The 15,170-nt window shown below is 36.4% G+C and overlaps 1 protein-coding gene across 5 annotated transcripts; it reads right to left on the minus strand.

Annotated features, from left to right (window-relative positions):
* Window positions 1-2,348: 2,348 nt before the first annotated feature.
* LOC104604475 (putative 3-hydroxyisobutyrate dehydrogenase-like 1, mitochondrial) lies at window positions 2,349-14,968 on the minus strand. Of its 5 annotated transcripts, none has more exons than XM_088889801.1 (2): window positions 12,627-14,968; window positions 2,349-2,366 (listed from the first exon to the last, which is right to left on the minus strand). In XM_088889801.1, the coding sequence occupies exon 1, from the start codon at window positions 13,686-13,688 to the stop codon at window positions 12,633-12,635; it is 1,056 nt and encodes a 351-aa protein (XP_088745927.1). In that variant the 5' UTR covers window positions 13,689-14,968; the 3' UTR covers window positions 2,349-2,366; window positions 12,627-12,632. The 5 variants fall into 5 exon arrangements, with proteins under 5 accessions (XP_088745927.1, XP_010267118.1, XP_010267117.1 ...); XM_010268816.3 differs by lacking the exon at window positions 2,349-2,366 and adding an exon at window positions 9,316-9,867; XM_010268815.3 differs by lacking the exon at window positions 2,349-2,366 and adding an exon at window positions 10,816-11,448.
* Window positions 14,969-15,170: the final 202 nt, after the last annotated feature.

The raw sequence follows: 15,170 nt of genomic DNA on the forward strand, positions 1-15,170 counted from the left end.
AAATGGCATCGATGCCAAACACCCACTAAACCACAGCTATACTAACACACCACCGAAGGAGAGCCGGAGAGGAAGAGGGCTCGGTCTGCTGCATAAGATGATGAAATTATATTCGAAAAAGTACAAATAGGCCCAATGCAGATTTCTAATTTCCACTGCAGAGATATAAACATTCAAAATGTCAATAACCCACACTTTATACACTAACACCCGCCCGTTAATCGGCATCAATTCTAAACTGGCACCTACCCCAACAGTACTTTGAGCCTATAAATTCTAACTCTGGGCTAAGCCGTCATTCTCATAATTTTATTCACAATCACTGGATATGGATAGGGGGCTACAACTACAAGGGAATGCTCACGATCCACACCTTTACTGGCTAACCAATCAGCTAATGCATTAGTGTTGATGATGACGAGAAAGGAGTCTGCTTCAATGGTAACGAACGGGCTCTTTTTGGACCTGAAGGGGTAGCTTGTTAGCTTCCCACATTTCAGCAACAACTACTGATGCACCCAAAGGAGCAGAGGTTCCATTTGCTTTCACCGATGCATCAATCAAAGTTTATCCTGTGACTGTGGGGCTACCCATCTAATACAGCGTAGATTTTTTGGAAGGCTAGGCTTTCTCGCTGGGGGTGATGGTGATGGTAGTAGTATTAGCTTCTATGAATTCTTTCGTGAAGTCCCATGTCTTGGTTGTTAATTGGGAAGGCGAAAACGATTTATTATTGAAAATTTTTTCATTCAGGTTCTTCCAAAAGGTGGAAATTGGGGTCTTTTTATCTAGTTAGTCCTTAATCGGTTGACCTCTTCCACCAATCTATTAAGTTCCAATTTAGGGAGTCCATGGAGTCTAGGAGGATAAGGGTTCTCTTTTGTCTCCAAAACTTGCACGACTACCGGCCTCTTAATTAGCTACTAAGTCATCCATGTCCTCTACCTCACAACAGAAAGGGCGATCGGGTTGCAAGGTTTTGCCTTTTTCTAGGAGCTTCGTTGTTGTGGGGATTTTGTTTAGAGTCAGAAGTTAGCTAGAGGAAGATTTTCAATTTCTCTGGGCAATAGAATTTCAATTTTCTTGACTGTTTGATAAGACTTAAGGCTATGTTTGGTTTGGAGGGAAAGGCAGGAAAATTTATACAAGGTTTGTAAAAGTTTCTTCATCTTTCCCTTCCTTTCCCTACCTTTTCCTTCACACCAAAAATAGCCTAATATATTCGATTCCACACTTTGGTCATTTCTTAACGAATCATAAGCACATTTTACTGTTAAACAGTCCGTTGTACTCCATCCCCACACCCTCTCATCCTCTTGATCTTGAGAAGGGATATAGATGATCGTAATTTTGTCCACTAAAGCTTGGGGGATGAATTCTCCCCATTTTTTTTGGTTAGTGGGTTGATGAAATCCTTTGCCTTAAACTTCAGGATCAGAGAGGTGAGGGGTCACAAAGAGCATAATGGGTTTTCAGGTAAACAATTTCATTTTAGTGTACATGGGGTGTCAATGGACTGGTTTTGGATTGGACCCATCTAAATCAAAATTAATTTGGATGGATTGGACGGACCAACAAGACATATTGAATTGGACCAGTCTAAACTTAATGGTCCGAAATATTTATTCGATTGGATTGAACTTGGTTCATCCATAATGTTTTTTATATTGGATTGGGTTGGATTGAGTCAATATCTAGTCCATTGATAGAAGATAAGAATATAGGTGTTAATGGACCAGGCTTAGGTTTAGAATTGATGGAGTGCGATTTGGATAGCTCGGATGTTGGGCTACTAAAGCCACTAAGTCAAGCTACTAGGCAAGTATGTCAGAGTATCTAGGGTGTTTTACCCGATGTGGGCACTCCGATGCTTAAGTTAGCGATTTGGAGGTTTTGAGAGAGTTGAAAACTAGATTGCAAGAGAATTCAGAGAGTTGAGTCGTGTGTACCTTGTGAGACTAGAAGCAAGGCCTTTATATAAGTGAGCTGCCGTGAGCCTCACGATGCGTGTCTGAGATCATCGGCCCATCTAGTTCGGAGTTGGTTTTACACCCGAAGATGAACTCTGCATAAGTTGATAAGGCTTATCTAAGTCCATCCGAATCGGGCGGGGAGAAGATAAACTCCATTAACGTTGTATCAAGATCTCAAAGAGATTGAAGACAACTAACTTGCTTCTAGATGGAGGTTACATGGCACATCGGCATATCAATGCATATAGTTGAGCTATTTGAGCCTTGGTCTAGCTGGGTGACCAAAGGTGTGCGAGGTAACTGGAATCGCTGAGGTCACCGAGGTCGCCGAGGTGTCACCACATTGTTCTGTCACTCCACGTGTTGTCACATCATTTGATGGAACAAATTATCCTTCATCAAGAATTAATCTAAATTAAAATAAATTTGAACATATTGGATGGTCCAGACATTGAATTGGACCAGCCCAAAATGGTCCAAAATATTCATTGGATTTGATTGGACCTAGTCCATTTGTAATGGACTCACATTGGACTTGGTCGGATTGGTTATAAATGAGTTTAAACTTGAAGTAACATCACTTTAATTGGGGTGGTTCAACGACATGGTTGTTTTGTTTTTCAAAATAAAAAACAAAATCATTAATGTTGTCAAACACCCCCTAAGCTACGCTTGTTTTTGGTGTAAATATTTATTGATATAAAAGTGAACCGCTATAATTTTGAAAAGTGTGATTATCAATGTAAATAATTACATTGATTTTTATCGATAAGTAGAGTTTATACCAAATTTCGATATAAAACTACACTCCAACCAAAAGGCCAACAAATACGGACTGGGAGTGAAGTTTTACACTAATTCATATTTACACCAAAAACAAATGCAGCCTTAATGTTTTTTCTATTGTTTAGAAACCCTAACAAAAACACAAAATTAGAGTAACAATGAAAAGCCTATAAGAATTGTGACACATGGAGTATGGACAATTCCATTTGATATCAAGGATTTAAATATTGTATCGGCCAGAGGGGATGCAAGATACGCTACAACTAAATCTGTATCCCCTAAGTCACACGTATCAAAGCAATAAACATTTGTATCAGCCTGTATCATGTTGTATCGGCCATATGCACCAATATGTATCAACGTCGTTCTATTCGCGCATTAGTTATAAAAAATGCAATTAGAGTGATTCAAACCCAAAGCACCTAGCACTAAAGCCTTATCCACACTCTTAATTCACCAAAACCACATTTCACACTATGACAACAAGTGAAATAGAATATTATTTTATCAATTCTAGTGTCCACATGAAATGTGGACAAATAACATACATTTTTGTCCAACTCAATAAAAAAATAATATTCAAAAGTAATATTTTGTAAACTACTAGAATAAATAATTTTTTAAATCCTCATTTATATAAAAAATGGTTTCTAATCTTCTACAAAAAAAAGTATATATATATATATTATTTAATAATAGATTAAATTATTAATTACTATTTTAATTTGAATTAAATAAAAGTATATATATTATTTACAAAAATAAATATTTTATTATACTCAAGAATATAATATAAATTGAATTTTCCAAATCCATTATTCTGCATTTATATAAAAATGATATTTTATCTCAAATTTTATGGAAATATGTTAATAATGCAATAATTATTTTAGTAGTTAAAAATTATGAATTTGTATATGATGTGTATCTTAGAAAATTTAATATAATTGATATATTTTAATTTAATGTTATACATTTTTTATAAATTTTTAATTGATATTTTAATTACATTTTATAATAACATGTTTGTTATTTACAAAAATAAAAATATTGTTAATTAAACATTTGAGAATTAATTCTTAGTTAACTTTTGGTTAATACTAAAAATTAAAAATAATAAAATAGAAAATAATCAATATAATAATTCATGTATAATAGTTGCATATGTTTTGTGTCTTGAAATTCAAAAGAAAATAACATAATAATAACTTTATGCATGTATTAATTTGTAAAAAATATATATAATATGTTATAGGATTCTTAATTGATACATTATCAATAAGATTTTATGATTTCTATGCATTCCACTGTCTCAAAGCATATCCGTATTTGAGTGGTCTGATGCGATACTCGACACCAATACTTTAATCCTTGTTGAAATTTATTTAAATTATTAAATAATGATTAATTATGTTAGTTAATAAATAATTATCATTTATTACCTCAAACTTTTATGTCAATCAAGTTATGCTTATTGGATATTATTTTCAAAATATTTAATGAAAGTATTAAATAATAATTAATTATGTTTATTGACTATTTATTGACATTAATAAAAAGATTAAATATTATTTTCCGTAATTAAATATGGTAATTACTGAAAAATAAATAAATAACAAATAATAAATAAATCATAATAATTTTATTAAATTTTTACTAAACTAATGATTGTCTATAATCATTGAAAATTTTATTTAAATTATTGAATAATAATTAATTATGTTAGTTAATAAATAATTATCATTTATTACCTCAAACTTTTATGTCAATCAAGTTATGCTTATTAGCTATTATTTTCAAAATATTTAATGAAAATTAATGAAAGTATTAAATAATAATTAATTATGTTAGCTAATTATGTTTATCGACTACTTATTAACATTAATAAAAAAATTAAATATTGTTTTCCATAATTAAATAATAATATTATGGTAATTACTGAAAAAATATAAAAATTACTAAAAAGTAAATAAATAATAATTAAATCATAGAAATAATAAATAATAATTATTTTGTAACCTGAAAGTTAAATTATGTTGTAAACTAAAAATAAATAATGAATTTAATCCTTAACATCCTAAGTCAGTTCATAGGAAATTCATCAAATATGTGGGAAAGAATAAGAGAACAATTAATAAATCTCAGATGTAAAACCTTATCTAATTTTAGATGGTACAAAGATGTATTCATGTCCAAAGTACATAGATTGACCAACTCCAAACAGGATTTCTGGAAAGAACAATTTATCTCTGGACTCCCACCGATGTTTACTGGGAAGGTTAGGAACTACCTTAGGAAAATAGGAGGTGGTAGAATCTTGTACTCCAACTACTCCTATGGATATCTGATTCAAGTAGTGAACCAAATAGGTCTAGAAGTATGTAACAATATGCATCTAAAGATACAAGTCAAGAAGGAAAAACTTAATTCTAAAAGAGAATTAGGAGACTTCTGCTATCAATTTGAGATGGCTTCTGAACACCCTGGTCCTCGGATAGTTCAGAAGAAAAAGAAAATAAACTTCTACAAAAAGGAAAAAAAAAGCCCCATAAGAACCCTAAAAGGCTTGCTAAGATTAGAAAGTTAGCAGCCCCAACTTGTTTTAAATGCGGGCAAAAAAGCCATTATGCTAACAAATGTTTTAAAAATAAAAACACCACCAAGAAACTCAATGAATTAGACGAAGAAGGAGAGCCAGAAGTCTCAACAATAGAATCTTCTACCTCTCCAAAATAATGTTGTGCTAATGATATATGCACATGAAAGAGTGAAACAGATATTGCTGAGGAAGAGTCAGAAGAATTCAATGTATTAACCTTAGATGAAGAATATATTTTAGAGAAACTTAATGAAATTCCTAATAAGGAATCAAAGAAAAAATACTTGCTAATAGCCTTACAAAGTAGAGCTAAAAGAACCAACAAAGAGAAACCTAAATAGCTGTTGGATGAAAAGAATATAATTTCTTATAGAGAACTGATTAGAAGGTCTCAAGTAGAAACTTCTCGACCCCCTACAATACAAGGTTTACAGGAAGAAGTCAACCACTCAAAAGAGAGTTAAAAACCCTCAAATTAAGGGTCGGCCAATTAGAAGCTGGAAAATTCTGGGATAATCAATCAGAAAAATCATCAGAACAGGTTTCTGTTGAGTTTGTCGGAAACGATGGAGAGTTTATATACTCTACAGAAGAAATTAAATACCAAAAATGGTATTCTAAAATTACCATCAGAATCAAAGATTACAATTTCTCAGTAATAGCCTTAATAGACTCAAGCGCAGATATTAACTGTATTAGAGAAGGAATTGTGCCTTCTAGATACTTTGAGAAAACATCCCAGCAAGTTAATGTTGCGGATGGAAGGAAGTTTGAAATAAAATAAAGATTCCGGCAGCCCATATTTGCAATCAAGGAACTTGTCTAAAGTCTACTTTCCTTATGGTAAAAGATCTATGAAAAGAAGTCATTTTGGGTACTCCCTTCTTGTTATTCATCATTCCTTGCCAAATTGATTCTTCAGGAATCACGACAATAATAGGAGAAATTCCGGTTACTTATAAGTTTTGTCAAAAACCTATAGGAAATTTGAGCTGAAACGCCTAGTGCATTTTGGTATAGGAAAAATCATACAGTAGAATTGCCATATGAAAAAGATTTTAGAGAATAAAAAATTCCTACAAAATCCATACCAATTCAAATGAATAACAGATTATTGAAAATCTCTAAGAAAGAAATCCAAGATTTATTGGGGAAGTGTCTAATTGGACCAAGCAAGTCCCCTTGGAGCTGCCCTGCTTTCTATGTAGAAAGTGTAGCAAAAATAGAAAGAGGAGTACCGAGACTCGTAATAAATTACGAACCCCTCAATAAAGCTTTAAGATGGATTAGATACCCCATTCCTAATACGTAGGATCTGATGAACCGCCTAAATGACGCAGAAATATTCTCAAAATTCGACTTAAAATCAGGTTATTGGTAGATTATAATAGAAGAAAATGATAGATATAAGATTGCATTCATAGTGCCTTTCGAACACTATGAGTGGAATGTAATGCCTTTTGGGCTAAAAAGCGCCCCATCTGAGTTTCAAAGAATTATGAATGAAATATTCACTCCCTATACTCAATTCATAATAGTATATATTGATGATGTATTGATCTATTCTTCATCTATAAATGCCCACTAGAAACACTTGAATATATTCCTCCGGGTGATGAAAGAAAATGGATTAGCAGCATTTGCTAAGAAAATGAAACTCTTCCAAATAGAGATTAGATTTTTAGGATTTTAGATATCTAAAGGAACAATAGCACCCATCCAAAGAGTGATAGAGTTTGCTGATAAATTCCCTGACGAGATCAAAGATAAAACCCAGTTTCAAAGATTCTTAGGTAGTCTAAATTATGTAGCAGACTATTATAGAGGAATAGCCCAAGACCGCCAATTACTCGAAAAAATACTGAAGCAAAACCCTCTAGAATGGAGCGAACAGTTCACTCAATCAGTGAGAAAGATTAAACAAAGGGTAAAAACCCTTCCCTGCCTTAACATTCCTCATCCAAAATCCCCTAAGATAGTGGAAACTGATGCCAGTGAAATAGGATATGGAGGAATCCTAAAACAAAGAAGAGATGGAAAAGATGAGATAATCCGGTTCACCTCAGAAACCCGGAATAATACCTAGAGAAAATACTCTACTGCCAAAAAAGAAAAGCTCAGCATAGTCCTTTGCATCACTAAATTTCAAAGTGATTTAATAAACCAGCATTTCACTCTTTAAATTGATTGCAAATCAGCCAAAGAGATTTTGGAAAATGATGTGAAAAACCTGGTTTCAAAACAAATTTTTGCTAGATGGCAAGCTATTTTGTCGGTTTTTTATTTTGATATTAAATATATTAAAGGATCTGAAAATGCTTTGCTAGATTTTTTGATCAGGGAATTCTTGCAAGGTTATCTAATTAAAGATGACCAACAGAAGACTTTGTATTCCTCTAAATCCTAATTTCAGGCGCCCTAAAAGGACTAATGAGTCCAATCCAAGATTTAATTATGAGATCGGAGCAAGTTCAAGGAGTAATCAGTCCCCATTAATGTCTCCCTTAATTAGGGATCCATCTCCCGCAATGGAAGATGCTAATTCCAGGCAGTACATGCCTAATTCATCATATTTCGTAGTAACTATCTCATTAGAAGAAGTCACCGCCGTCTCCACTCATGTCAACCCAGAAGGAGCTCTTTAGCACCTTGCCCTCTCCATTTTAGATGGGCATCATTTCACTCTCTGTGGTCGAAATAAGGACTATAAGTATTATGAAGAAATTCTTCTTCATACAGGATCTGCACGAATTCAACACTACTTTAGAGATCCAAATAAAACTAAACTAGCTTATTCCATGCTAGTAATAGTAAAGTTCATCTCTCTATCTACCTGGGGTGATGCAAGCAAGCCAAAATTCATCACCAAGCCTATTGATAGAATACCCAAAATATTCAATTACTAGGATTACCAAGACGCTTGATACAAAGTCTTTCTATTGCAGAATTCCATTTTTAGGCATTCATGGTTCATTCGTTTCTCTAAAGATTTTCAAGGCCGATACCCTGACTAGGCATATGTTTTGTGGACCTCTTGGGGAGCTTCCGATGATATCTTCCCTCACCAAGGTCTGTGACGAATTTGTCACAGAAAGTATGGGAGGAAGCTCCAAAAAAACAACAGCAACAGAAATAAATGTATAATTAATTATTGTTGCTCCATCTCTTAGTTACTATAGTGTTGGCAATCTTATTTGTCATTAATACATGGATGTAGTTTTACACCATTGTTCATCCAAATGCATACAGAAAATACGCTGATGTTTTACACTATTCTTCCAAACGCAGAACAATGTAAAAGCTGCATCTATCCGGTTCATGTTTTGCACTTACATGTTGGACCAGTTTTCTTTTACACTGATGGAGTTTTGCCTTTACACCTCAAACAAACACAGCCTAACACTCTTACCTTACCAACCACCTCAACACCCATATTTTCCTAAAATCTCTCTCTCTCTCACCTAAATCATCTCCTCTCCTAAAATTTTCCCTAAATTATCACCTCCATCTAAAACATCTCCTAATCTATCTCACATGCCTAATAAATTCAATGTTTTTCAACTTGTTGTTGATCTAATCGGTTGAACTGTTTGAATGGGCATTCAGTCAAGATTTTGGGTTTGGTTTGCATGAAACCTGTCATTTGGTCAATAACCATTGACTTGATCAAAAAGCATCCAACTTAGGTGGTTGACCCATTCAACCCGGTCATCGGGTCATGGGTTGCACACTCGATGCATGTGCAAACTTCTGGAGGTCATAACTTTACACTTAGATGTCTGATTGGGGTGATCTTTTTTTATTTTGGATATTTTTTCGAGATCTATGCATCCCAAAAAGCCCAAGGCACCTTACCCCACTATTTTCACCCAAAAATCCCTTTTTGGGCCTTAAATCTCAATTGTTGCGCTTTTTACAAAAAAAAATAAAACCTGAATTAAAAATATAAGTAAAACATAAAATAATATTTATATATACACATATTAAATCTAAAAAATAATTATACATTTTTATTGCTAAAATACATGTACATACATACCTCCACAGACATATATCGGGGCAGGGTGGACAAATACCATCCTTGCCCCATCCCCGGTCCTTAGAATTTTGGATTTTCCCGAACCCGCTCCAAATCCCAACCAATGGTAAGAAAACCTGTAAAGAAGTGCCTGACGGGGGTGGGTCAAATAGACATCTCTATAGCTAGGATAGTTTAACTGGAACCACCTGGTCCATGCTTGAACCCGAACCTAACCAGCAGTCAAGCACCAGAAGATTTGCATATATATAAAGGGTCATTGTTTAACATCAAGCCGGCCTAAACGTAACCCTTTTGGCAGTAGTTGTTTTAGGATCCGGATACACATGGGCATGGAGCTGGCTCCATCCTTGTATATCCTTTCCTTGTTTATCCTTCATTCGTTGACAAAGAGTTTCAGCTTTCAGCTTATTTTCGCTCCTTCAGTGGAGAGCTTTCATGGAAGGAGAGAAATTGAAATAGTGTAGAAACTGCAGTCGAAAGTCGAAACTGGTTCAGTCGAGACATAGTAGTATAGAAAGAAACTGCAGGCTGAATCCAGATTCTAAAATGCTATCCCTTTGCCTTCTAAATAATGTGCATTCAAACCCGACAAACAATACAGGTATTAAGTAGAATGAATAAGAATATTGCATTCACATATTCTACTTTAAAGGCATTTACGCAATCAGCCATGCGAAGACGTGATTCACAAATGAATAGATGCTTGCCGGTACACAATCCAGTCATCCCTGTTAGATGTATTCTACTCAAACAATCTAGAATTAGGTTTATGCATCATTTGGATTTTGGGCATATAATATTGTTACGACTTTACTTGGTTAGTTGACTAAAACCCATTTGCTATCGTTGGGTTATTGGAGATTAGAGGATGTTAAAAATCATAATCTTGGAGGACAAGTATGTACAACAATAGCAAGAGGCCAAGAGTTAACTTATACTTGCCTTGTGTAGAATAAATTAGTAAGCTAAAAGTAACTATTTCATCCAACACTCTGCCTGAAAAAATAAGAAATCATATTCTTAGAAACTTGAAGCCTATCGATTAAGAAATTCGGTGCCCTTCACATTCACATTTACAAGACTTCGAGATCTGCTCAAGACCAATGGATCCTTCGACTTCCAACCCGGGTAAAAACTTCTAGTTCCCACCCCACACTGATCTGAAGATCATTAATATGGGAAAATTTTCATTTTGTTTGCCAAGGGCTTTTCAGCATGGTTTTAAAAACCGATCTCGAACCAGAACCGTAAAACGGGTCAAGTATATTAGTGGTTCAACCACCCAGGTCAGTGGATCACTGACCAATTCAACAGTTTTTTACTAAGGACGAGGTTTAAGGTAAAATGGAACCTGTTGCCTAGACAGTTCTCAGGCCAAACAGTCAGAATAACCTGGACGGTTCGAGAACACTGGTTTTCAGCAATACGATTCTATTTATTAACATATTAGCTAGATCGGAAACAGATCCATGTGGACGGCACACCATTTCTTAATGTGAAAGACTGAAAGTAAAACTGCTTACTCAATAAACTTGGGGGCTACTAATAATAATAAACACCTCATGCAATGGCAATCCTCTGCACGTTCTAACTCAATAGTGAAGGAATTATCTACCAAAGCTTTGAGCAGAGAGAAGATGGATCTAAAAAGAATATGAATGGATCAATGGACTCTCTCTCTCTGGCTTGTCTCCAATTGCCTTCAAATGCTATCTTTAGGACTGTCCATTCTTCTTCATCAAACAGGTTTCTGTTTTCTGTGCACTTTTGTCACTAAGGCTGTGTGATCCAAAAAAAAAATATGACCGGAAGCATGGCATCTGAACAGGAAAATTATACAACCCAGGTTCCACTGAATGTTCTGAGTTATTGTCATGATAATTGATCAGTAAGGACATCAATAAGTATTATTATGAATGTTCAAGTGAATTGACAATCTCATTCTCCATCTGGCTACCCCCTTTTCTTTTCTGATAAATGTGATTATTGCATTGTAAGAAATATTGAAACTTCCCTCCCATCTCCGATAACCAATCATAGCGCAGTTCCTGCTGAACCCCAGTAGAAGTACCCATGCATTAATATGTATCTTATTAATAGCATACATTTCAAGAAACTAGTGGCTACCCAGTACTTGTGATGTACAGTGAGCGATACAGTGACCGATCAAATGCATATTACTCGGTAAACACAATTCATACATATGGCATAGTTGAAGTGGTCTGATACACCATTTCATTGCTGAACTCTGTGAGTTCAATCAGCTATATGGAGAGACACTATATAAACTTCATAGGCCGTGCAACAAGATCTCTGCTAACTCATACAATTAGCAACTAGCCTGTTTAAGCCTGTAATTTGAGTGACAAGTCCGAGAATCACCTTGACTACTTTTGACTACTTGTCATGAGATTGTGGAAACCAAATAATGGTCCTCGTGAAATTTGATTTTGATAAGTTTTTGGACTGGATATAACTCTAAATGTAAAGAAGCTTTTTCTTTTTTTTGGCATTACAGACTACAGGGGATTAAGGAATGGGGAACAAGGCAGGGTGCACCATGGATGGCCTGAAGTTACGCGATTTTGTTTTCTGATCATATTGATAGTATGTAACAGAACTTGTAAGGCATCTTCTCCCTTTCTTTGTAAGCAATTCAGCATGTAAAGAAGCTTGGTTTTGTTTTTAGATCATATTAACAGTATGTAAAGGAACCTGTTAATACAAGAGTTATAGGAAACAAAAAGAAATTGAGAAGCAAAGTGCTACTCATGCCATAAGTATCGATTAGTTCACAAAGAGAATCACTACATTTTCAGCTGATTCCAGGTGAAACTGGAGCTTGCAAATATGCCTGATTTCTTATTCAAATGCTCCTATCTCAACGACTTTGCTTAATTGATTTATTTACAAAAATACGTATAGATGTACTTCATACATCTGATTGGCAAAACTTACAGAGACAGTCCCAACAGGAATTCACACCAAAGAGAGTTACAGATATAGACGCAGGTGGAGATGGACTCTTTCAAACAAACAACGAATTGAGTACTCTAAACATCATTATCATATTGTTTCCAGTATAAAATGTTGATTGATGAACTGAAGAAGCCATAAAGCAAGCAAAACCCAAAAGAAACTATAATTAATTTCAAACCTCACCACCAGCACAGAGAAGAATCCATTAGATAGGAGAGAAGAAGAAACATAAATAGCTAAGAAATACCTGATTCTAAGAAGTCGAACGTGGTAAAGAAGTTGCAAGCTCTAGTGAAATGTTGTTAAGACGCTCGAGAATCAAGATAAGTGATTGGACGCCCAAATTCCCCTCTCCGTGAGCCTTGAGCGAAAGATAGAGCTGCTGAGAAAGAGCCAAGCCAGGCAAAGCAAGACCCATGTTTTGACACTCCCTCAAACAGATCCCCAAATCCTTCACAAAATGGTTCACGAAGAAGCCAGCTTCAAAATCCCTCTTCAGTATCCTACTGCCGTATAAATCCAAGGATTTTGATCCGGCCGCTCCAGTCGAAATGGCATTCAAGTACAACTCCACATCTAGCCCTGCCTTGTGGGCATAGACCATTCCCTCTACCAACCCGACCATCGTTGAAGCGATTGTTATCTGGTTGGCAAGCTTCGCGAATTGCCCTTTCCCGGGCCCGCCCATGTAATTCACCTTGCCTAAGCAATTAAACAAGGGCGAGAGACGCCGGACCACCGATTCATCACCCCCGGCGAAGATCGCTAGGGTTCCCGATTTAGCGCCGCGGTCGCCACCGGAGACTGGAGCATCGACGGAGGCACAGCCCTTGGAGGCGGCGGCGGTGGAGATCTCGACAGCGAGGGAGGGATCACTAGTGGTCATGTCAACAAGGACGCCGCCGGGGCGGAGGCCATGGAGGGCACCGGAGGAGCCGAGGAGGACGGATTTGACGTCGGATGGGTAACCGACGATGGTGAAGACGACGTCAGAGGAGGAAGCGACGGCAAGAGGGGAAGGAGCATATTGGGCACCCATATCAAGGAGGGGTAGGGCTTTGGATTGAGTGCGGTTGTAGACGGTGAGGGAGAAGCCGGCCCTGATGAGATGAGCGCACATGGATTGACCCATCACCCCAGTTCCGATCCAACCTACTCGAGTGTTGGAGGGGCTCATTGGTTCAGCGGTGGTGCCGGTGGTGGTGGCCATGAAGCAGCAAAGATAGTCGAGGTCGAGAAAGGGAGTGATTGTTGATGGCCTGGGCCGCCTGCCTTGCAAAAGGGACCGTAGGCGTAGCAGCGAGCGCATTTAGAGTTTTAAGAGAAGGGAGGAGTGTGAAGTAAAATAGATTAGTGTAGGTAACAACATCAACAATCAACATACACCACACTTGCTCCCGATAATATCTTAACTCCGACAACACAAGTCACAACAGTGACCGATGAAATATTGAAATCCAATCCAATTTTTTTCAATAATATTTTTTGTCTGTTGCTCATCTACGCTACGTCTATTGGAATAACAGTGGCCGTAGGCGTAGCAGCGATCGCTGCATGTGCCGTGTCCATACAAGGCACGAAATGTGAGTTCAAAGAATTTATAAAAACTGAAGGTTCAAAGTATCGATACGTATTGATCCATATCAGTTGATACATAACATTCTAAGACCCCTCCGATACATCCCTACAGTGGGTGTATCGAGAGTCTGACCGATTCAGAAGGTGAAAAAACCCTAAACCGACCCCCTGAAGTGGTTGCGAAAAAAATATAAAAAAAAAGTCTCAATTCACCCAATACGCCCCTACCAGCGTAGGGCATATGGGTTAATGCCACTTTGTGCACTACACCAAACAACTCTTGAGAAAGTGCATGAGAAAAAAAAAAAACGGGCGTAGAACTTGAAAGGTCTCCAACTGTGACTTGCAGAGACAACAGGTTTGACCTTGTATTCATACATGTAAGGTTTTCCTCGTAAGACCTAACCCAGCCACGGATATAAGAGAAAGGAATTGGAATTGAATTTGGATCAAAAACTCAAAAGAGAGATGTTATATATGCGATATTCAAGTACACACGAACGATACCGGGATGCTGCTCTCTCAAGTTTACCACCTTGTACACGATTTTCCATGCCTGATATTACAAATAACTCCGTCCCCACCCGCCTTTTGAATTAAAAGACTTGGCCTCGTGTAAGTATTACTATTAAGATTATGACAGGGAAAAAGAAATGAAGAATTGAGGGACTCAATCCTGCCTCCCTCTATACTATCCAATATTCAGTAACCCATAAAAAGTTTGAAACACTCCCGCCATTCTTTTTGAAAAATAAAATAAATAAAAGATGAGGCAAGAAATCACCCCAAATACCATCAGAGCATTCCATGCATACATCATGATCGTGTCGTGGTCCATAAGAACCATATTTTTCCAATACAAAATCTTCGGATTTATGTAAACTTGAAGTGAACTGTTAAAATGCTTGCAGATCACGTTGCCAAAACCAATTAAAACATCTGCAGCTCACCACCAAACAAATCAATTTGTAGCTGAGCAACCAAGACAACGGCTTCATAAAAAATCAATCAGTTCCTCCTGCAGAAGGGTGAGAATTAAAAAACAATATTAGATAACAGGTGATTCAACTATTTATTTAGCCAAAATGGAATTATTATTATTACAGTTACAGAACAAAGAAAGAAGGCATGGTAAACTGTAAACCAAGGTTCAAAGTATCGGCCAGTCGGCCAGTGTCGGTGCTTTTTTTTTAAATCGGTTCAAAGGGGCCGG

Source organism: Nelumbo nucifera, chromosome 6 (assembly GCF_055504915.1).
Source record: "Nelumbo nucifera cultivar China Antique chromosome 6, China Antique-T2T, whole genome shotgun sequence".
Lineage (NCBI taxonomy): Eukaryota > Viridiplantae > Streptophyta > Magnoliopsida > Proteales > Nelumbonaceae > Nelumbo > Nelumbo nucifera.